The sequence below is a fragment of the Chlorocebus sabaeus genome, unplaced genomic scaffold, assembly GCF_047675955.1.
Source record: "Chlorocebus sabaeus isolate Y175 unplaced genomic scaffold, mChlSab1.0.hap1 unalloc_scaffold_95, whole genome shotgun sequence".
In the NCBI taxonomy this organism is placed as follows: Eukaryota; Metazoa; Chordata; class Mammalia; order Primates; family Cercopithecidae; genus Chlorocebus; species Chlorocebus sabaeus.
In genome coordinates, this window is record NW_027328314.1 from 325,820 (window position 1) to 349,668 (window position 23,849).

The 23,849-nt window shown below is 53.9% G+C and overlaps 1 protein-coding gene across 1 annotated transcript; it reads left to right on the forward strand.

The window, feature by feature from the left end:
- Positions 1 to 459: 459 nt before the first annotated feature.
- LOC119621939 (olfactory receptor 2V1) lies at positions 460 to 1,795 on the forward strand. Its single transcript, XM_073014346.1, has one exon. It carries the CDS (start codon positions 693 to 695, stop codon positions 1,629 to 1,631), a length of 939 nt encoding a protein of 312 aa, XP_072870447.1. The 5' UTR covers positions 460 to 692; the 3' UTR covers positions 1,632 to 1,795.
- Positions 1,796 to 23,849: the final 22,054 nt, after the last annotated feature.

Below are 23,849 nucleotides of genomic sequence, written 5' to 3' on the forward strand. Positions count from 1 at the left end.
CAGTTTAGCAGACTCTCTACAAATGCTGCGACAATAGACTCAAGGGTTGAAGGACAGAAGCTGGGAGACCGGGGAAGAGGCTCCAATAACCCATCGGAGAGAGGAGGGTGGCTGGGACTCGGGTAGTTTAGGTGGGGGTGGGAAGAGCGAATTAGATTCTGAGAAACACTGAGGGTACGGCCAAAGGGCTTTCTGATGGTTTGGACCTAGGGAATTAAAGAAATAGAGAAATTGAAAATGGTCCCAGGATTTTTGACCTGAACAAAATAAAGACTAAAGAACATCTCACATCTCCATAATCTTTCCTTTTTGTAACACATGTAAATGATCTCTTGGGCATGAAATAGTCCAAGGCCCGTTAGAGACAGTGGACCAAACCCATGTGACCCCAGCTATGTGGAAAGCCTGGGCTTTGCTGGCTGAAGGAGAATCGTCCAACAGTCCTGGGGCACATGAAATGATCCCATTTCTACCCTCTGGGTTTGGACGTGCACGAATAACCATGTGGAGTCCAATTCCAGAGCTGGCAGAGGTCCTGTCACCTGTGTCACAGGAAGACGAGCGTGTCCTCCTGCATGTCTCGGAGCATATGCTGTTGAACGGAAGAATTTGGAGCACGATAGAGACATGTCTCTCAGTCTCATAATTTCTCTGTGTTCTCAGGTGACTGTGAACGACTACGCCATGGGAAGATGGTGAACCAATCATACACAGATGGCTTCATCCTCGTGGGCATCTTTTCCCACAGCCAGACTGACCTTGTCCTCTTCTCTGCAGTGATGGTGGTCTTCACAGTGGCCCTCGGTGGGAACGTCCTCCTCATCTTCCTCATCTACATGGACCCTCAACTTCACACCCCCATGTACTTCTTCCTCAGCCAGCTCTCCCTCATGGACCTCATGTTGGTCTGTAACATTGTGCCAAAGATGGCAGCCAACTTCCTGTCTGGCAGGAAGTCCATCTCCTTTGTGGGCTGTGGGATACAAATTGGCCTCTTTGTCTCTCTCGTGGGCTCTGAGGGGCTCTTGCTGGGACTCATGGCTTATGACCGCTATGTGGCCATTAGCCACCCACTTCACTATCCCATCCTCATGAATCAGAAGGTCCGTCTCCAGATTACTGGGAGCTCCTGGGCCTTTGGGATAATCGATGGAGTGATTCAGATGGTGGCAGCCATGAGCTTACCTTACTGTGGCTCGAGGAACGTGGATCACTTCTTCTGTGAGGTTCCAGCTTTACTGAAGCTGGCCTGTGCAGACACTTCCCTTTTTGACACCCTCCTCTTTGCTTGCTGTGTCTTCATGCTTCTCCTCCCCTTCTCCATCATCGTGGCCTCCTATGCTTGCATTCTAGGGACTGTGCTGCGAATGCGCTCTGCTCAGGCCTGGAAAAAGGCTCTGGCCACCTGCTCCTCTCACCTGACAGCTGTCACCCTCTTCTATGGGGCAGCCATGTTCATGTACCTGAGGCCTAGGCGCTACCGGGCCCCCAGCCATGACAAGGTGGCCTCTGTCTTCTACACGGTCCTTACTCCCATGCTCAACCCCCTCATTTACAGCTTGAGGAACCGGGAGGTGATGGGGGCACTGAGGAAGGGGCTGGACCACTGCAGGATTGGCAGCCAGCACTGAACCCAAGGCATCCAGTGCCTGGCTCTGCCATCTCTTGGCTCTGGATTGTCAGGTGAATAATTTGCTTATTTTCAGTCTTGGTTTTCTCATTAATGGTTAGGATCATGACACCTGTTTACATGATGTCTCACACCAGTTATAGCCCAGCACTAGGGTCTTAGGTGAACAACTTATAGATGGCAGAAAATAAAACTTCATCGTTCTCTTTGTAGAGTGTCCACCCCTCACACTGTGTAACTGCTTGCTTGTGTATTCAGTGGAAATCCCCCAAGCCTGCTGTCTCCTCACCACGCCCTAGCAGTGCGCGCCGCTCTGTGTCAGCTCAGCCTCTGTAAGGAGAAAACTGGCTGAACTGCTTCCCCTTTGGGGAATGAAGACTGGAGCATGGTGGCAAAATTTCATCTGCTATTTGAAAACTGATTTTCAGTATTTCGGTTTGAACTATTTGCAGGACTTGTATCCATGCTTCCAAGCTCTGTACCTGTCCTTTGCATATATTTGCAGTAGAATCCTCTTTTCACGGAAAAAATTATCTCCATTGAAGGCAGAGAGAAAAAAGGCCAGAACTGGGCCTCAGGATTAGACCAAACCCCAGGGAGGTGTTTGCTGGACATTAGAGAAGCGGAGGGAGGTGGCACCCAGGGCCTACCATGGGAGATGACTTTAGATTGTCCACTCAGCTTAATTCTCACAGAAAACATTCTGTGGTGAAAATATGATGTCCATTTTACAGGAGATGAAGCTGCGGCTCAGATCGGTACGTCCCTGCCTCATCATCCGGTTTTCCTCTTCACCTCCCCATGGGAGACACGGGTTTTTTGCCGCAGCTGAGATGAGCAAACAACTTCGCAGGAGGCTCCTTCCCTTGGGCATTTAATTGCCTGAAGAGGTGTCTCCAAGGACTGGTGAAAATAGAAGTAACTTTCCTTAGTCACGGGGCTGCAAGATTTTCTGTTGTGTAAATGCATCTTGGTATATTCTGTGACCTCTTGCTGATACCACTTAGGTAATGCCCAACCTACCAAATTAATTTAAGCTGTCTGTATATATTTTTTTGAGACAGAGTTTCACTCTTGTCGCCTGGCTGGAGTGCAGTGGCATGATTTTGGCTCTGGGGTTCAAGTGATTCTCCTGCCTTAGCTTCCCAAGTAGATGGGATTACAGGTGCTCACCACCATGCCTGGCTAAATTTTGTATTTTTAGTAGAGACGGGTTTTCACCATGTTGGCCAGGTTGGTCTTTAATTCCTGGCCTCAGGTGATCTTCCTTCCTCGGCCTCCCAAAGTGCTGGGAGTACAGGCATGAGCCACTATGCCCAGCCATAAGCTCTATAATTTTAAATCTCTTTCTGTGTATTCTCATTCTCATCATATATTTTTGCCTTGTACAAATTTCAATTTGCCCCAAATTCTGCTCTTCCAGGAAGCATCCCTGATTAACCTCATGCCCACTCAGATTTCTCTAGGATTTTGCACCCCTCAAACCATAAGTATCTTGAGTATTCCAACCAGAACTGTTTATCTATAACCACTGAATCTCTAGACTGGAAGAAAATTTATAGCAAACTTAATCTAGCCCTCTTTCATGGACACAGGATTTTGGACCACAATCGCCAAAACAAAAGTTTTACCAGCCTTTGCCTTAATCATGGTGGGATAATTCCTATTTCATTTTCTTGCATTTCATTGGCATTGATTTTGTGTCCTTAATTCACTTCCTGCACAAGGACCAGGCATTCAGTTGAAAAATATCTACTGAACACCTACCAGCACCCAGAAATGTGGCAAGTTCCAGATCACAAAAAGGTTCCACAGGGTCCTCTTATGTCCAGGCACACAATTCAGTTCACTATCAATGCTCCTTATGAAACAAGCGTTGCACAACTAGTCTCAGTGTGAGCGACTGCAAACTTAGAGATTTAGAATTGTTAGAGATTTGTAAGGAAATAATATACACAGAGAAAATACGTGTGAAAGGGGGCTCGATGCCGTAGCTCACACCTGTAATCCTACCACTTTGGGAGGCCAAGGTGGGAGGATTGCTTGAGCCCAGCAGTTGGAGACTAGCCTGAGCAACGTGGCAAAACCCCATCTTTACGAAAAATACAAAAATCAGCCTGGTGTGGTGGCACACATCCGTGATCGTGCCACTGCACTCCAGCCTGGGAGACAGAGCAGGAGCCTGTCTCAAAAAAATAAAATAAAATAAACAAAAAGTAAAAAGAAAATAGACGTGAGAGCACAGGAGAGTAGAAGCAGCAAGAATCTCGCCAGGGGTCGTGGGAGTTTTTGTTACTTGCTTCACTTTTGTGTATACCTGACATTTTTTATAACTGATAGTTTAAAATGCTCAAGGCCAGTTTTTTTTGCCTACTGCCTTACCAAATCCTTTCCCATCAAGTTGTCCGTTCATTGTATTGGGTAGTTTGGGGGCATAGACGTGAAAAATCTTCATGGCAATCAGTTAGGTCCATGTTCTGTGTGTGTGAATATAAAAATTGCTTGAAGCCAGGCGTGGCAGCTCATTCCTATAATCCCAGCTGAAGATGGGAGGCTGAGGCGCAAGGATCCCTTGAGTCCGGGAGTCAGACATTGCAGTGTCACTGCACGCCAGCCAGGGCAGCTCAGACAGAGCCTATCTCTACAAATTAGAAATATTCCATTTCAGCTGGGCAGGGTTTCTCATGTCTGCAGTCCCAGCACTTTGGGAGGCCGAGGCAGGAGGATCACTTGAGCCCAGGAGTTTGAGACCAGCCTGGGCAACATGGCGAAACCCCATCTCTAGAACAAATAAACATAAAACATGAATTTTAAATTTAAAAATTGCTCTACACCTCCATTTGGAACGACTGTGTATGTGTTTGTGACACGTATGAAAGCTAAGCTGGCCTCTCCATAACCGCGGGCTCAGATCTGTCCTGATCACGTTTCGCGCCAAGGTCTGACCCTGGAGGAATCAGTATCCGCTGCTGTCCGAGGCCAGCGCCCGTCCCCACCCAGGACAACCAACGGCCACAGGAGGGCAGCAGAGAGCCACGATCCCAATCAGAGGAGCGCACGGACAGCAAGGGATAGGCGCAGGTGTTTACATTTGTTTGTTTTCTTTTTTATTTAAGTGACCTGTGCCATCGTGTTGGTCTGAAATAGCCCGGGATGTGGCCATAGAGACAGATCTAGTGCCGGTGAACGAGAGAGCGGAGTGGGGTCCAGGCTACTCCAGCCTCCCTCCTGCTGCCCTTGGCAAGGCTGCCAGCCTCTCTGTGCCTCGGTGTCCGCATCTGTCACGTTGGGATAATAACAGCATGGACTGCAGGGGGCTGGTGACAGTAAAGAGAGTGAGGTGCGTGGCGGCAGCGAGGGCCGGCCCAGGAGGACCCGGTGGGAGCTCCTACTGACTGTGGAGAGGATTAGCAGAGGCCCCGCTGAGGACAGCACTGGGGACGTTCAGGGGAAGGGGCTCGTGGGAGGGTGGTGGGAAACACCTGCAGGCAGAGGGTGGGTGCGATTCTGGGGACCTCAAAAGCCACACCCAGGTGCCCTCCAGGGAGCACTGCAGTGGGAAAGTGTCCAAGGCCTGATGTTCCCGTGGGCAAGGCCCTCCCCTCTAACCCACAGCCACTCCCAGGGCCGAGTTTCTGGGGTGCTGGGAGGTCGACCTGTCTCCTCAAGATCCACCGTGGTCACTGTCAGATGTCTGCATTGTGGGACCTGCATGAGGGTGACCCGGGCAGGCAGGGCCTTCCTGGAGCTGTCCCAGGGCCTGTGTGGTCCTGAGCTGACACCTGAGGATGACACCCCACCCTCCACACGTCCGAGTGAAATGGTAGCACCCTGGCCGTGGCAGTACGCTCGCAGCCCCATCAGCACAGAACTGCAGGGAGCAGGGGGCAGCCTCGGGGGTGGCCAAGGCTTTGGCCCGTGCAGGCCCTGAGCTTAGAAGGATACAGGGGCTTTGTCCAAACCCACGCTAGGTGCAGGCTGGAGAGACTGTTTCAGAAGGAGGAAGGGCCCCGGGCGGATGAGGGGAGAGGCTGGCTCCGAATGTGTGGGAGACGCAGCCGGAGCCTGATGACTGAAAAGTGAGCAGGGACTGGGGCTTCCTAGGAGGCAGTGAGGAGGGGGCAGCCCAGACCCAGTGAGATCACACCTAGGATGTCCCCAAGAAACCCCCAGGGGTGGGGGGCCAGGACGTGCATCGTCGTTGGGGCTGGGGCCAGGGCGTGCATCGTCATTGGGGGTGGGGCCAGGGCATCCATTGTCATTGGGGGTGGGCAGCCATGTGGATGAGCCCAGTGGGGAAAAGGGAGATGCAGCTGAGTTTGATGGTCTAGAGGTGCCCGCACCCTCACAGACCCAGGTGCCCTGGCATGCACAGCCCTGCTAAGATGGCAGACATGGCGGGAGTGGTGGTGGCATGACTGAGTGTGTGCATAGCAGAGAACAGATAAATGAGCTTAATGACATGAATAAGTTTAAAGACCAAAGAAGGGTCTTGTCCAGGCCAATCCTGGGTGGAAATGAATGCAGGAGTCTTGTTAGCCTCTGCCGGGATGGGAAAACTGTCAAACTCAGGGCCTAGAGTCCGGTGATCAGAAGGAAAGAGGTTCCAGACAGGACCCAGATTAGGAACCTCCTCACCCCACCCCACCCCCCAAGAGACTAGAGCAGAGGGGGAGACCCACAGGCAGCACAGCCTTCAACTCCTGGTTTCCCCAGAAGACGCTGTGGGCATTTGACCAAGTGACCTCAGAGGCCCCCTCCAGGACATTGTGACAATTTACACCAATCTGCACTTTTGCTCCTTGAGCTCTTGTCTTTGAGGGCCAGCTCAAATGATGACAATGGCTTTTCTGGCCAACTTACCCAGACTCTGTCCTGAGACGAGTAAGCAGGGCCCAGTCTACACAAGGCCCGCCCTGTCTTCTGGGACAATCTGTGGGTCCTTCTGAGACAGTGACTAGCTTTGCCCAGCCCTGAGCAGCTGAACCAGAGGCAGAACGACTCTAATGACAGACAACTATGAACTCCTTCACCCGTCTGAGCTCAGGGCCTGCCATAGGCCAAAGCCTTGGTCCACTCCAACCGCTCCCTGCTCTCAGTTCTGTCCTGGTGGGACTGTGAGCATGTGCTGCCATGTCCAGGGTGCTGTCATTTCTCTGCTTACTCTAGCCTCAATCTCCCAGGCTCGACCGATACTCACGCCTTAGCCTCCCAAGTAGCTACAGGAACTACAGGTGTGCGCCACCACTCGTGGCTAATTTTGGGAGTTTCTGTAGACATGGTAACCATTGTAGGAATATATTACAGCTTATCTATTCTTCAGTGATAGGCTATTTTAAAAATATTTGGCTATTAAGAAGAAAGTTGTTATGAATACTTATATTCAGGCCTTTGTGTCAACAGATTTTCATTTCTCTTGGTTAAAAACACAGAAGGAATTTTTTTTTAAGTTATGGATTTTTAAATGATTGTCAGTTGTCAGTTACTTTAAAAAAATGTAAATTCTTAAATTTAAAAGTTTAGGATGTCTGACTACCCTGACAAAAACAAGCAATGAGGAAAGGATTTCCTATTTAATAAATGGTGTTGGGAAAACTGGCTAGCCATATGCAGAAAACTGAAACTAGATCCCTTCCTTACACCTTATACAAAAATTAACTCAAGATGGATTAAAGACTTAAACGTAAGACCTAAAACCATAAAAACCCTAGAAAAAAACCTAGGCAATATCATTCAGGACATAGGTATGGCCAAAGACTTCATGACTAAAACGCCAAAAGCAACGGCAACAAAAGCCAAAATTTACAAATAGGATTTAACTGAACTAAAGAGCTTCTGCACAGCAAAAGAAACTCTCATCAGAGTGAACAGGCAACCTACAGAATGGGAGAAAATGTTTGCAATCTATCCATCTGACAAAGGGCTAATATCCAGAATCTACAAGGAACTTAAATTTACAAGGAAAAAAAAAACCATCAAGAAGTGGGTGAAGGACATGAACAGACACTTCTCAAAAGAAGGCATTTATGTGGCCAAAAAACAGATGACAAAAGCTCATTATTACTGGTCATTAGAGAAATGCAAATCAAAACCACAGTGAGATACCAACTCATGCCAGTTAAAATGGCGATCATTAAAAAGTCAGGAAACAACAGATGCTGGAGAGGATGTGGAGAAATAGGAACACTTTTACACTGTTGGTGAGAATGTAAATTAGTTCAACCATTGTGGAAGACAGTGTGGCAATTCCTCAAGGATCTGGAACCAGAAATACCACTTGACCCAGCAATCCCATTACTGGTATATTCCCAAAGGATTATAAATCATTCTACTATAAAGATACATGCACACGTATGTTTACTGCAGCACTATTCACAATAGCAAAGACTGGGAACCAACCCAAATGCCCATCAATGATAGACTGAATAAAGAAAATGTGGCACATACACACCATGGAATACTATGCAGCCATAAAAAAGAATGAGTTCATGTCTTTTGCAGGGACATGGATGAAGCTGGAAACCATCATTCTTGGCTAACACAGGAACAGAAAAGCAAACACCGCATGTTCTCACTCATGAGTGGGAGTTGAACAATGAGAACACATGGACACAGGGAGGGGAACATCACACACGGGGGCCTGTTGCAAGGTCGGGGCCTAGGGGAAGGATGGCATTAGGAGAAATACCTAACATAGATGACGGGTTGACAGGTGCAGCAAACCACCATGGCACGTGTATACCTGTGTAACAAACCTGCACGTTCTGCTCATGTATCCCAGAATTTAAAGTATAAAAAAAAATAAAAGTCACAGGATGTTTGTGATAGTATCTATTACACTGATGTTGACATCACACATGGTTGACTATGTGGAGACTCCAAGTGAAATTTCTTGCGGTTCTCAGTGTCAGGAAAATATGTATTTCTGGATAAAAACTCAAAAATTTTAGAAGAACATCCAAGTTTCATAGTCTAGAGCTCTAACACTGGAATCTTTTCCAAATTTAAGGATTAATGATTTACCTAAATCTAAAAATAGTAGGTTGCAGATGTATTTAAACATTGTGCTTAGGTAGTATGTTTATATATTAAGATTAAAATCATCTTCTAAAGTTTATTAATTCTAATATAACCTTTATTGTTTCATGTAGACATATCTTTCTGATTCCCAGGATAATTTAAACAATTAATTCAAAGCAACTATTAACTTAGATCTAGATTGGGTATCTATTTATGCATTTGAAGCTTTAGATATGTATTTCAAATCAGAAATGTGTGCTGCTCATGGAAAGTTGTGACTTAGAGCTTCAGGTAAGTTTTTTTCATGTGAACATACTGCTTCCAATTGTTGTTATGCCCAGAGCAGACAATAAATACCCTTGGAACTGAATGAGTGATTAACTGCAAATATCACAATACATCTTCTTAGTGAGCATGATAATTAGACATATTTAGTCCTTGCTGTGACCTAAGAAAGGAATTCTTTTCATTAAATGTTTAATATCTCACCCTGTTCATACAGCTGGAGTTACTGATTCAGTTTGATGTGAATTCAGTCTTATAATAAAAGGCCCATCATTATAACCTGCACTTATGCTTCCTGTAGTATTGGAACTTCCAACTGGTAGGCAAAATAGATATGCTTCATATTCTGAAAAACCACAAGAAATCTCTCTTTATTCATAATAAACACAGAATTAGGTATTCTATTAAACTGAACAATAGAACTACTGGGCATGACTGCATAAACTATATCACAAATTGTCCGAGTGTCTGGAAAAGTCAGTGGGCCATTTCGCTCCACGCTGTGCCACGGGCCAAACAGGAGGGCTGTCAGTGACTCACTGCCTGGGTCACCCAGGGCAAGTGGTGTTACCCCTAACGTCAAGCTTAACCCAAATCCTTAATCCGTAAATCTAACCTTTAACCGCACACTGGCCAAATCACAACCCCAACCCCAACTCCAAGTCTAGGGCCAGCCATAACCTTAACCTCTAACCCTAACCACTAACCCTTAAACCTAACCCCTACCCAAAACCATTCACCAATGCTAACTTTAACCCTATACCCTACCCCTACCCCTACCCCTAACCTCAAACCCAACCCTAACCCTAAACCCTAACCCCAATTCTAACCCCAACGCTCACCTTAAGCCTAATCCTTACCCCTAACCCTAACTTCAAGTTAACCCCAACCTCAACCCTAACCCTAACCCTAACCCTAGCCCAAGCCCTAGTCCTAACCCTAGCCCTAGCCCGAACCCGAACCCAAACCCCAACCCTAAACTAACCCTAACCCTAACCCTGACCCCGGACCCTGACCCGAACGCTGGACCCTGACCCGAACCCCGAACCTGAACCCAAACCCTAATCCGAACCCGAACACTAACCCGAACCCTAACTCACCCCCCAACCCACTCCCCCCTTCCGGGGCTTCTCCGGCCCCACCCATACCCTGGCCACAGTGCCCTGGGCCCTGTGGTTCCCGGCTTCCGAGGGCGGGCTGACCCAGGGCTCCTCCCGCGTGAAGGGGTGGAGCCTGTGGGCCTTTATAAGGGCCGCTGGCCGGCTGGGCCGGCCTCCTGGCTGGACCTGCGCGCCGTGCACAGGCCGACTGAGGGGCTCGGGAGCCCGCCGGCCTCTCTCTGCCGGTGTCTGTCGCGAAATTCCTGCCAGGTCTCCCCGCGATGGCTCTCCCGACACCTGGACACGGCGCCCTCCCGGCGGAAGCCCGAGGAGGAGGATGGCGAAGGAGACTCCTTTGGACCCCGAGCCAGAGGGAGGCCCTGTGAGCCTGCTTCGAGCGGAACCCGTACCGGGGCATCGCCACCCGGGAAGAGCTGGCCCGGGCCATCGGCATTCCGGAGCCCAGGGTCCAGATTTGGTTTCAGAACGAGAGATCACGCCAGCTGAGGCAGCACCGGCGGGAATCTCGGCCCTGGCTGGGGAAACGTGGCCCGCAGGAAGGCAGGCGAAAGCGGACCGCCGTCACCCGGTCCCAGACCGCCCTGCTCCTGCGAGCCTTCCAGCAGGATCGCTTTCCGGGCATCGCCACCCGGGAAGAGCTGGCCAGAGAGACGGGCCTCCCGGAGTCCCGGATTCAGATTTGGTTTCAGAACCGGAGGGCCAGGCACCCAGGCCAGGGTGCCGGGGCACCGGCACACGCAGGCGGCCTGTCCGACGCGGCCCCCGGCAGGGGTCCCCCCGCTCCCTCGCCGGTGGCCTTCGCCCACACCGGGGCGTGGGGAACGGGGCTTCCCGCGCCCCACGTGCCCTGCGCGCCCTGGACTCTCCCACCGGGGGCTTTCGTGAGCCAGGGAGCAGGGGCCGTCGCCCTGCTGCAGCCCAGCCAGGCCGCGCAGGCAGCAGGGGTCCCCCATCCAGCCCCGGCAGGCGGGGATTGGGAATTTTCCTACGCTGCCCTGGCGACTCCGGAAGGAGCGCTCTCCCACCCTCAGACTCCCCGGGGGTGGCCTCCGAGCCCGAGCCAATGGCGGGGGGAGGAGGACCCGCAGCACCACAGCCTGCCGGGCCCTTGCTCGGTGGGACAGCCTGGGCCCGCCGGAGCTGAGCCGCAGGGCCAGGGTGTGGTCGCGCCGCCCACGTCCCAGGGGAGTCTGTGGTGGGGCTGGGGCCAGTGGCCCCAGGTCGCCGGGGCGGAGTGGGAGCCCCAAGTCGGGGCAGCTCCGCCTCCGGGTCCCGCGCCCCCGGAGGAGGCCTCCGCGGGGCGGGAGCAGATGCAAGCCATCCGGGCGCCCTCCCCGCCGCTCCAGGAGCCTGGGCGCTGGTCTGCACTCCCCTCCAGCCTGCTGGCTGAGCTCCTGGAGACCCCCGAGTTTCTGCAGCAGGCGCAACCTTTGCTAGAAACGGGGACCCCGACGGAGCTGCAGGACGTGGGAGAGCCCGCTTTGCTGGAACCGCCACTCCTCAGCGAGGAGGAATACCGGGCTCTGCTGGAGGAGCTTTAGGACCCGGGGTTGGGACGGGATCGGGGGCGGGGCGGTGGCCTCCCTTTGGCGGTGGGCACCGGGCTCGGTGTGGAGAGGCCTGTTTTCCCTCCGGGCTGACCAGCCTGGCATTCCTGCCTTCCGGGTCTGGGCGCGGCGGCGGCTGCGGCGGCGGCCAGAGACTCCACACCGAGGAGAGCTGAGCATCCCGGGGACTCCAGAGCCGGCCCAGGTTCCAGGAGGGGGACGGTCTACTGCGCATGCGCGGGTGTGCGGGCACACCCACACAACCACACACCCACACACCCAAACACAGCAACCCCACCCCCACCCCCACCACGACCGCCAGCACCACCACCCTGTTCTGCACTGGGCGGCTGGCTGGAGACCTCCATGACCCGAAACACCCGGCCCGGGCAGCGTCCGGGCCTGCTCTCCCTCCGGCGGCTCGCCTCCTCTGTGCCTCCGCTCCACCGTCACTCGCCCACCCGTGCCCCTGCAGCCTCCCCGCTGTCACCATGGAGCACCTGGCGGCTACATGCACACCCCAGATCCCACACGAACCCGGGATGCTGACCGCTCCAGGCGGGGGGAAGGCAGGCAGACATGGAGAGATGAGAGCCAGACCTCAGGGGATGTGCGGAGGACGGACGTTGGAAGGGAGGGAGGGAGGGAGGGACGGAGGGACGGAGAGAGGGAGGGAGTGGGGAACAGAGGGGAAGATGGAGCGATGGAGGGACGGGGGTGGGGGCGGGAGGGAGCAAGGGTCAGAGGGATTCTGGCAGGGAGGAAAAGCGGTCTCCGGCCTCCAGCAGCAACAGGACCACCCCCTCCCCCACGCCCCCCCCCCCGCACCGGGAAGCAGGCGAGCGCCCAGCGCGGGCAGAGGGCTGGGCCCAAGGCCGCGGCGTCGGCCGGCGGGGCACTCATTCCCCGAGGAACGGGCCATGTCCGCAGAGGCAAAAGACCCAGGCTCGGGTGGCCGTCCGGTTTTCACCCGCATGCTTTACAGACCTCCCATCCCCAGGCTGAGCCCTGCAATGCAGCGCGAGGCGGGCAGCCCCGTCCGCACAGGAGTCACACTCAGGACGACTGAGGCACGAATCGGGATTCCACATTGTTTTGCTTTGCCATCTGCCAGGGGGCCGGTTGCTCACGTCTCTGAAGCCCCCGGAAGCCTGACCGTGTTGACGGTTTGATTCCCGAGCTCTGCGGAGACCTGGAACCTTCCAGGGAGGCGTGGAGCGCCAGCACCGTGTCTTCGCTCTACTGGCCTGTCTCCGGAGCGGGCCACAGTGGAGACTCCCCCTACGTTGCATGATGCAGGCCTCCATCGTCAGGCCGTGACGCCGGGGATGCAGTCTTTCTCCGGGCTTTCGCTCGGCCCTTCCGCGCGGAAGTGAACGCGACCTACACACCTGCGTGTGTGAGCCTATGATGGCAACGGCGACAACCACGGGCTCGGCCTCCTTCGCGGAGAGAGGGCCCGGAAACCTCAAGACTCTCACGGGGGCGGTCCAGTTCCATACTCCACTCCACCCTTCTGGGCTGGCTTCTGCCTGCTGAAAACGCCCTCGGAGCCCCGAGAGCGGCTTCCAGTCCCCGCAGAAACCCTGGAGAGGCCCAGAGAGCCAGCCCCCGAAGCCCGCTCCCCGCCCCCGGCCCCCTCCCCCCTCCCCCTCCCCCCACCCCACTCCCCACTTCCCGGGCTTCTCCGGCCCCACCCACACCCAGGCCACAGTGACCTGGGCCCTGTAGGTCCCGGCTTCCGAGGGCGGGCAGGCGCTGGGCTCCTCAGGCATTCCTGAAGGGGTGGAGCCTGTGGGCCTTTATAAGGGCCGCTGGCCGGCTAGGCCGGCCTCCTGGCTGGACCTGCTCGCCCTGCACAGGCCGACTGAGGGGCACGGGAGCCCGCCCGCCTCTCTCTGCCCGTGTCTGTCGGCGGAATTCCGGCCGGGTCTCCCCGCGATGGCTCTCCCGACACCTGGCGACGGCGCCCTCCCGGCGGAGGCCCGAGGACGAGGACGGCGAAGGAGACTCGTTTGGACCCCGAGCCAGAGGGAGGCCCTGTGAGCCTGCTTCGAGCGGAACCCGTACCCGGGCATCGCCACCCGGGAAGAGCTGGCCCGGGCCATCGGCATTCCGGAGCCCAGGGTCCAGATTTGGTTTCAGAACGAGAGATCACGCCAGCTGAGGCAGCACCGGCGGGAATCTCGGCCCTGGCCGGGGAAACGTGGCCCGCAGGAAGGCAGACAAAAGCGGACCGCTGTCACCCGGTCCCAGACCGCCCTGCTCCTGCGAGCCTTCCAGCAGGATTGCTTTCTGGGCATCGCCACCCGGGAAGAGCTGGCCAGAGAGACGGGCCTCCCGGAGTCCCGGATTCAGATTTGGTTTCAGAACCGGAGGGCCAGGCACCCAGGCCAGGGTGCCGGGGCACCGGCGCACGCAGGCGGCCTGTGTGACGCGGCCCCCTGTTGGGGTCTCCCCGCTCCCTCGCCGGTGGCCTTCGCCCACCCTGGGGCGTGGGGGACGGGGCTTCCCGCGTCCCACGTGCCCTGCGCGCCCTGGACTCTCCCACCGGGGGCTTTCGTGAGCAAGGGAGCAGGGGCCTTCGCCCTGCTGCAGCCCAGCCAGGCCACGCAGGCAACAGGGGTCCCCCATCCAGCCCCGGCAGGCGCGGATTGGGAATTTTCCTATGCTGCCCTGGTGACTCCAGAAGTGGTGCTCTCCCACCCTCAGACTCCGGTTTGATCCAGTCTGATTTGGTTTTATCCGGTTTGATCTGGTCTGATCCTTTCCGATCCCATCTGTTCCAGTTTGATGCGGTCTGGTCCGTTTGGATGCGGTCTTGTCCATTTTTATCCGGCTTGATCCGGTCTGATCCGGTTTGATCCGTTTCGTTGCAGTCTTATCCTGTTTGATCCGGTCCAATCCGGTTTTATCCAGTGTGATTTTTTCCAATCCGGTCTGATCCGGTTAGATGCAGTCCGATCCGGTTTTATCTGGCTTGATCTTGTTTGATGCGGTCTGATCCGGTTTGATGCAGTCTGATCCGGTTTGATGTGGTCTGATCCGGTTTTATCCATTTTGATCCGGTCTGATCCAGTTTGATCCGGTTTGATCTGATCTGATCCAGTTTGTTCCGGTCCGATCCGGTTTTATCCGGTTTGATCCAGTCTGAACCGGTCTGGTCTGGTCTTGTCCGGTTTGGTCTGGTCTTGTCCGGTTTGGTCTAGTCTGATCTTGTCTCGTCTTGTCTGGTCCGGTCTAGTCTGTTATGTTCTAGTCTAGTCTGTTCTGGTTTAGTTTCGTCTGGTCCGGTTTGGTCTAGTCTGGACTGGTCCGGTTCAGTCTGGTCTGGTTTAGTCCGGTTTGGTCTGGTCTGATCTGGTTCGGTTTAGTCTGTTGTGGTCTGGTCAGCTTTAGTCTGGTCTGGTCTGTTCCGGTTTAGTGTGGTCTGGTCTAGTCCGGTTTGGTCTGATCTGGTCTCGTCTGGTCTGGTCCGGTTTGGTCTGGTCCAATCCGTTTTGGTTCGGTTTGGTCTGGTTTCCTCCTGTTTGGTCTAGTCTGCTCCGGTTTGGTTCGGTTTGGTATGGTTTCGTCCAGTTTGGTCTGTTCTGGTCCGGTTTGTCTTGGTATGGTCTGGTTTCTTCCGGTTTGGTCTGGTCTGGTCTGTTTTGGTCCGGTCTGATCTGGTCTCATCCAGTTTGGTCTAGTCTGATCTGTTCTCGTCTGGTCTGGTCCGGTTTGGTCTGATATGGTCTTGTCTCGTCTGGTCCGGTTGGTCTGGTCTGGTCTCGTCCAGTTTGTTGTGGTCTGATCCGCTTTGGTGCGGTTCGCTCTGGTTTCATCCGATTTAATCCGGTTTGGTCTGGTATGGTCTGGTTTGGTCCAATTTGGTCCAGTTTGGTCTGGTCTGGTCCGGTTTGGTGTGGTCTTATCCGGTATGGTCCAGTTGGTCTGGTCTGGTCTCGTCTGGTCTCATCTGGTCTGGTCCGCTTTGGTCATGTTCGGTCCAGTTTGTTCCGGTCTGAGCCGGTTTGATCTGGTGTGATCCGGTCTGGTTCGGTCTGGTCCAGTTTGGTCTGGGTCTGCTCCGGTCTGGTCCCATCTGTTCCTGTTTGATGTGGTTTGAATCAGTCTGGTTCGGTTTGGTGCAGTTTGGTCCAGTTTGTTCCGGTTTGGTGGAGTCTGATCTGGTCTTGTCTGGTCTGGTCCAGTTTGGTCTGGTCAGGTCTGCTTTGGTGTGGTCTGATCTGGTTTCATCTGGTCTGGTCCGGTTTGATCTGGTTTGGTCTGGTCCGGTTTGGTGTGGTCTGATCCAGTCTTGTCCGGTTTGGTCCAGTTTGGTCCGGTTTCATCGGTTTGATCCGGTTTGTTCTGGTCTGGTCCCATTCTATAGGTTGCCTGTTCACTCTGATGGTTGTTTCTTTAGCTGTGCAGAAGCTCTTTAGTTTAATTAGATCCCATTAGTCTATTTTGGCTTTTATTTTCATTACTTTTGGTGTTTTTTTCAAGAAGATTTGCCTATGTCTATGTCCTGAATGCTACTACCCAGGTTTTCTTCTAGGGTTATTATGGCTTTAGGACTAACATTTAAGTCTCTAATCCATCTTGAAATAATTTTTGTATAAGGTTTAAGGAAGGGATCCAGTTTCAGCTTTCTACATATGGCTAGCCAGTTTTCCCAGCGACATTTATTAAATAGGGAATCCTTTCCCCATTTCTTGTTTTTGTCAGGTTTCTCAAAGATCAGATGGTTGTAGATATGTGATGTTATTTCTGAGGCCTCTGTTCTGTTCCATTGGTCTATATCTCTGTTTTGGTACCAGTACCATACTATTTTGGTTACTGTAGCCTTGTAGTATAGTTTGAAGTCAGGTAGCGTGATGCCTCCAGCTTTATTCTTTTGGCTTAGGATTATCTTGGCAATGCAGGTTCTTGTTTTGGTTTCATATGAATTTTAAAATCGTTTTTCCAATTCTGTGAAGAAAATCATTGGTAGCTTGAATGGGATGGCATTGAATCTGTAAATTATCTAGGGCAGTATGGCCATCATGATATTGATTCTTCCTATCCATGATCATGGAATGTTCTTCCATTTGTTTGTGTCCTCTTTTATTTCATCAAGCAGTGGATTGTAGTTCTCCTTGAATAGGTCCATCACATCCCCTGTAAGTTGGATTCCTAGGTATTTTATTCTCTTTGTAGCAATCAGGAATGAGAGTTCACTCATTATTTGGCTCTATATTTGTCTGTTATGGATATATAAGAATGCTTGTGATTTTTACACATTGATTTTGAATCCTGAGTCTACGCTGAAGTTGCTTGTCAGCTTAAGGTGATTTTGGGCTGAGACGATGGGGTATTCTAAATATACTATCATGTCGTTTGCAAACTGGGACAATTTGATATCCTCTTTTCCTAATTGAATACCCTACCTTTTTGAGTTATCGGTCTGATAAGCTATAAACAAAGTATCTTTGATTGATCATCCCAGTAGCTCATCCCCTGAGATTATATTGACGTGTCCTACACTGTGAGGCGACAAGCATAACAACCCCTCCTCAATCAAGCTGTCCCTAGGAGTTTCTTTCTTTCTCTAGCATAATCATCATTCTCATCCAGTTACGGCAGGCACTTTGCTACATTGCCATGGGGATTACACTGAAGATAATCACTTGTGAACATTTGCAGATCCTGACAACCCACTGGGGCCTGATGTTGTTTCGCCCCCTCAATCTGAACATGCTCATTGAAGACTCATCCACTTGGCTCTTGATTTTAATCCTAATGCTGACCCTCTTCCTCACAGCTGTGAGTCTTTGAACAAATCTTTTCCAAACCTGTTTCCTCAGCTGAAAATGGGGTGGGAGAATGTGTGGTTGGTACAGACGATGGCTAACTCCAAAATTCCAGGGCCTACAATACTACTACACACATCCAAGGGACACTTCTCTATCATGACTCTATTATCAGGCACTTTAAAAAATTTGAAAGCACCTATTAAATGATGCCCAGATGCCCAGCAGTAATAAAATTACATCCCAATGCAATCGCTCGGTTTTTTAACAAGAGAATTATCAGTATACAACTCAGGTGGTGGGGTGGTATGAGGTTGAGATAGCCTACTTTCTTTTAAAATCAACCCAGAGTTTGTTTAAAACAAACAAGAACAAAACAAACGCTCCTCTAAGTGTGCGCTCATCTGAGTGTGTGCTCCTATGAGTGTGATCTCCTCTGAGTGTTCGCTACCCTGGGTGTGCGCTCGTCTGAGTGAGAGCTCCTATGAGTCTGCATTCCTCTGATTGTGAGCTCCTCTGAGTGTGTGTTCGTCTGAATGTGAGCTCCTCTGAGTGGGCGCCCCCCTGAGTGTGAGCTCCTCTGAGTGTGCACTCATCTGTGTGAGGCCCTCTGAGTGTGCGCTTATCTGAGTGTGCGCTTGTCTGAGAGGGTGCTCCTGTGAGTGTGCGCTTCTCTGAGTGTGCGCTCCTCTGAGTGTGTGCTCACCTGAGTGCATGCTCCCCTGAGTGCACACTCGCCTGTGTGTGTGCTCCCCAGAGTGTGCACTCCCCTGAGTGTGCACTCCCCTGAGTGTGCACTCCTCTGATTGCATGCTCCCCTAAATGCGTGCTCCCATGAGTGCACGCTCGTGTGCGTGTGCGCTCACCTGAGTGTGTTCTCCCCTGAGTGTGCACTCCCCTGAGTGCACGCTCCTCTGAGTGTGCGCTCCCCTGAGTGTGCACACCCCTGAGTGCACGCTCCCCTGAGTGTTCACTCCCCAGAGTGTGCACTCCTCTGAGTGTATGCTCCCATCAGTGTACCCACGTCTGAGTGTGCCCTCCCCTGAGTATTCGCTCCTCTGAGTGTGCGCTCCCCTAAGTGAGCACTGCCCTGAATGTGCGCTCCCGAGTATACGCTGACCTGTGTCCTCACTCCCCTGAGTGCACGTTTCCCTGAGTGTGCCCTCCCATTGTGCACTCCACTGAGTGAGCAGTCCCCTGAGTGCGCCCTCCCCTGAGTGCGCGCTCCCCTGAGTGTGCATTCTCCTGAGTGTGTGCTCCCCTGAGTGTGATCTCATTTGAGTGTTCGCTCCCCTGCATGTTCACTCCCCTGAGTGGGCTCTCCCCTGAGTGTGCACTCCTCTGTGCACTCCCCTGAGTGTGCACTAGTCTGAGTGTGCATTTCCCTGAGTGTGCTCTCCCCTGAATGTGCCCTCCCCTGAGTGTGTACTCCCCTGAGTGTGCACTTCCCTGAGTTTGTGCTTCCCTGAGTGTGCTCTCCCCTGAGTGGGCACTCCGCTGAGTGTGTGTTCCCCTGAGTGTGCTCTCCCCTGAATGTGGACTCCCCTGAGTGTGGACTCCTATGAGTGCATGCTCCCCTGAGTGCACACTCCCCTTAGTGTGCGCTCCCCTGAGTGTGCACGTCCCTGAGTGCGCACTCCTCTGAGTGCTTGCTCCCCTGAGTGCATGCTCGTCTGAGTGTGTGCTCCCCTGAGTGCGCACTCCCCAGAGTGTGCGCTCCTCTGAGTGTATGCTCCCCTCAGTGCACCCACGTCTGAGTGTACCCTCCCCTGAGTATTCACACCTCTGAGTGTGCACTCCCCTGAGTATTTGCTCCTCTGAGTGTGTGCTCCCATGAGTGCATGCTTGTCTGAGTGTACGCTCCCCAGAGTGTGCCCTCCCCTGAGTGTGCATTCTCCTGAGTGTGTGCTCCCTGATTGTGATCCCATTTGAGTGTGCACTCCCAGGAGTGAGTGCTCCCCTGAGCATTCTCTCCCCTGAGTGTGCACTCCACTGAGTGTGCACTCCCGTGAGTGCGTGCTCATCTGAGTGTGTGCTCCCGAATGTGCACTCCCCTGAATGAATGCTCCCCTGAGTGTGCACTCCCTTTAGTGTGCACTTCCCTGAGTGTGCTCTCCCCTTTGTGGGCACTCCTCTGAGTTTGCTCTCCCCTGAGTGTGTCCTCGCCTGAGTGTGCACTCCCCTGGGTGTGCACTGCCCTGAGTGTGGGCTCCCCTAAGTGTGCACTTCCCTGAGTGTATGCTCCCCCGAGTGTGCACTACCCTGAGTGTGCACTCCCCCGAGGGTGCGCTCCCCTGAGTGTGTTCTCCCCTGAGTGTGTGCACCCCAAGTGCGCACTCGTCTGAGTGTTCACTCCCCTGAGTATGCATGCCCCTGAGTGTGCACTGCACTGAGTGTGGGCTCCCCTGAGTGTGCACTCCCCTGAGTAAGCACTCCCCCGAGTGTGCACACCCCTGAGTGTGTTCTCCCCTGAGTGTGCGCTCACCTGGGTGTGCACTCCCCTGAGTGTGTGCTCCCCTGAGTGTGCACTCTCCTGAGTGTGCACTCCCCTGAGTGAGCACTCCCCTGAGTGTTCACTGACCTGAGTGTGCACTACCCTGAGTGAGCACACGTCTGTGTGCTCCCATGAGTGTGCACTCCCCTGAGTGGGTTCTCCCCTGTGAGTGAACTCCCCTGAGCGTGCGCTCACCTGAGTGTGCACTTCCCTGAGTGAGCACTCCCCCGAGTGTGTGCTCCCCTGAGTGTGTTCTCCCCTGAGTGTGCGCTCCCCTAAGTGTGTGCTCCCCTGAGTGTGCCCTCCCTTGAGCGTGCACTCCTCTGAGTGTGCCCTCCTATGTGTGCACGCTCATCTGAGTGTGTGCTCCCCTGAGTGTGCACTCCCCTGAATGTGTGCTCCCCTGAGTGTGCACTCCCCTGTGTGTGCGCTTCCCTGAGTGTGCACTCCTGGGTGGGCACTCCTCTGATTGTGCACTCCACTCAGTGCGTGCTCATCTGAGTGTGCGCTCCCCTGAGTGTGCACACCTCTGAGTGTGCACTGCCCTGAGTGTGTGCTCCCATGAGTGTGCAGTCCCCTGGGTGTGTTCTCCCTTGAGTGTGCACTCCCCTGAGTGTGTGCTCCTCTGAGTACGTGCTACCCCTGAGTGCACACTCATCTGAGCGTGCGCTCCCCTGAGTGTGTACTCCCCAGAGTGTGCGCTCCCCTGAGTGCGTGCTCATCTGTGTGTACATTCCCCTGAGTGCGCCCTCGTCTGAGTGTGCACAACCCTGAGCATGCACTCCCGAGTGTGTGCTCCTCTGAGTGTGCACTTGCCTAAGTATTCGCTCCTCTGAGTATTTGCTCTCCTGAGTGTGCACTACAATGAGTGCGTGCTCCCCTGAGTGTGAAATCTCCCGAGGTGGCACTCCACTGTGTGTGCACTTCCCTGAGTCTGCACTCCCTTGATGTGCCCTGCACTGAGTGCATGCTTCCTTGAGTGAGCAATCCCCTGAGTGAGCACTCCCCTGAGTGCATGCTTCCCTGAGTGTTCACTCTCCTTTGTGCTCCCGAGTGTGAGCTCATTTGAGTGTGAGCTACCCTGTGTGTATGCTCTCCTGAGTGTGCTCTCCCCTGAGTGTGCACTCCTCTGAGTATGTACTCCCCTGAGTGCGTGCTTGTCTCAGTGTGCACTCCCCTGAGTGTGAACACCCCTGAATGTGCGCTCCGCTCAGTGTGCCCTCCGGAGTGTGCACTTCCCTGAGTGTGCTCTCCCCTGAGTGGGCACTCCAAGGAATGCTCACTCACCTGAGTGCACGCTCCCCTGAGTTTGTGCTCCCCTGAATGCGTGCTCTCCTGAGTGCACGCTCCCCTGACTGTGCACTCTCCTGAGTGTGTGCTTCCCTGAGTGTGCTCTCCCTTGAGTGTGCACTCCTCTGAGTGTGCACTCCCCTGAGTGGGGGCTCGTCTGAGTGTGCACTCCCCTGAGTGTGCACCTGTCTGAGTGTTTACTCTCCTGAGTGTGCACTCTGCTGATTGTGCACTGCCCTGAGTGTGAGCTCTCCTGAGTGCACACTGCATTGAGTGTGCGCTCCCCTGAGTGTGCGCTCCCCAGAGTGCGCACTCCCCTGAGTGTGCACTCCTCTGAGTGTGTGCTCCCCTGTGTGCACGCTTGTCTGACAGTGTGCTCCCCTGAGTGTCCACTCCCCGTAGTTTGCACTCCCCTGAGTGCGCGCTCATGTGAGTGTGCACTCTCCTAAACGTGCACATCCCTGTGTTTGCGTTACCCTGAGTGTGCTCTACACTGAGTGTGTGCTCCTCTAAGTGCGTGCTCCCCTGTGTTCACACTCGTCTGAGTGTGTGCTCCCCTGGGTGTACACTGTCCTGAGTGTGCACTCTCCTGAGTGTAGGCTACCCTGAGTATGATCTCATTTGAGTGTGCACTCCCCTGAGTGTGCCCTGCCCTGAGTGTGGGCTCCCCTGAGTGTGCACTCTCCTGAGTGCAAGCTCGTATGTGCGTGATCTCCACTGAGTGTGCACTCTCCTGAGTGTGCACTCACCTGAGTGTGCACTCCCCTAAGTGAGCTCTCCCCTGAGTGTGCATTCTGCTGAGTGTGCGCATCCCTGAGTGTGAACTCTCCTGAGTGAGCACTCCTCTGATTGTGCACTCCCTCAGTGCGTGCTCCTCTGAGTGTTCGCTCCCCTGAGTGTATACTCCCCTGAGTGTGTGCTCCCCTGAGTTTGCTGTCTCCTGAGTGCCCTCTCCCCTGAATGTGGGCTCCCCTGAGAGTGCAATCCCCTGAGTGCACGCTCCCCTGAGTGAGTGCTCCCCTGAGTGCGCGCTCCCCTGAGTGTGCACTCGCCTGAGTGTGGGGTCCCCTGAGCATGATATCATCTGGGAGTGCACTCCCCTGAATGTGCGCTCCCCTGAGTGTGCGATCCCCAGAGTGAGCACTCCTCTGAGTGTGCCTTCCCTGAGTAAGCACTCCCCTGAATGTGTTTTCCGTGAGTGTGCACTCCCCTGAGTGTGCACTCGTCTGAGTATTCGCTCACCTGAGTGTGCACTCCCTTGAGTGTGCACTGCCCTCAGTGTAGGCTCCCCTGAGGGTCCACTCCCCTGAGTGTGCACTCCCTTGAGTGTGTACTGTCCTGAGTGTGGGATCCCCTTAGTGTGCACTCCCCTGAGTCCACGCTCCTATTAGTGTGCGCTCCGCTAAGTGTGCTCTCCCCTGAGTGTGCACTCCGCTGAGTGTGCACTCCCCTGAGTGATCACTTCTCTGAGTGTGCACTCACCTGAGTATGCACTCGCCTGAGTAAGCACTCCCCTGAGTGTGCACACCCTTTATTGTGCGCTCATCTGAGTGTTCACTCTCCTGAGTGCGCATTCCCCTGAGTGTGCACTTGGCTGAGTGTGCGTTTCCCTGAGTGTGTACTGCCCTGAGTGTGGGCTCCCCTGAGTGTGCACTTCTCCTGAGTGTGTGCTCCCCTTTGTGTGCACTCTCCTGAGTGAGCACTCCTCTAAGTGTACACTCTCCTGAGTGCACGCTTGTCAGAGTGTGCGCTCCCCTGAGTGTGCACTCCCCTGAGTGTGTTCTCCCCTGTGTGTGCACTCCCCTGAGTGCACGCTCATCTGAGTGTGCGCTCCCCTGAGTGTGCTCTCCCCTGAGTGCGCGCTCCCCTGAGTGAGAGCTTCCCTGAGTGTGTGCTTCCCTGAGTGTGCACTCTTCTGAGTGTGGGCTCCCCTGAGTATGATCTCATTTAAGAGTGCACTCCCCTGAGTATATGCTCACCTGCGTGTGCGCTCCCCTGAGTGTGCACTCCCCTGAGTGAGCACACCTCTGAGTGTGCACTCCCCTGAGTGTGCACTGCCCTGAGTGTGGGTTCCCCTTAGTGTGCACTCCACTGAGTGCCTGCTCGTATGAGTGTGCCTTCCACTAAGTGTGCTTTACCCTGAGTGTGCACTCCCCTGAGTGTGCGCTCACCTGAGTGTGCACTCCTCTGAGTGTGGGCTCCCCTGAGTATGATCTCATTTAAGAGTGCACTCCCCTGAGTATATGCTCACCTGCGTGTGCGCTCCCCTGAGTGTGCACTCCCCTGAGTGAGCACACCTCTGAGTGTGCACTCCCCTGAGTGTGCACTGCCCTGAGTGTGGGTTCCCCTTAGTGTGCACTCCACTGAGTGCCTGCTCGTATGAGTGTGCCTTCCACTAAGTGTGCTTTACCCTGAGTGTGCACTCCCCTGAGTGTGCGCTCACCTGAGTGTGCACTCCTCTGAGTGTGCACTCCCCTGAGAATACGCTCACCTGAGTGTGCACTCTCCTGAGTGTTCGCTCCCCTGAGTGTGCACTCCCCTAGGTGAGCACTCCTATGAGTGTGCACTCCCCCGAGTTTGATCTCATTTGAGAGTGCACTCCCCTGAGTGTGCGCTCACCTGAGTGTGCGCTCCCCTGAGTGTGCACGTCCCTGAGTGTGCACTCCCCTGAGCGTATGCTGCTCT

Excerpts from the sequence above, each read along its gene's own strand:
- LOC119621939 (XM_073014346.1), top strand. The coding sequence starts at position 693 with ATGGTGAACCAATCATACACAGATGGCTTCATCCTCGTGGGCATCTTT.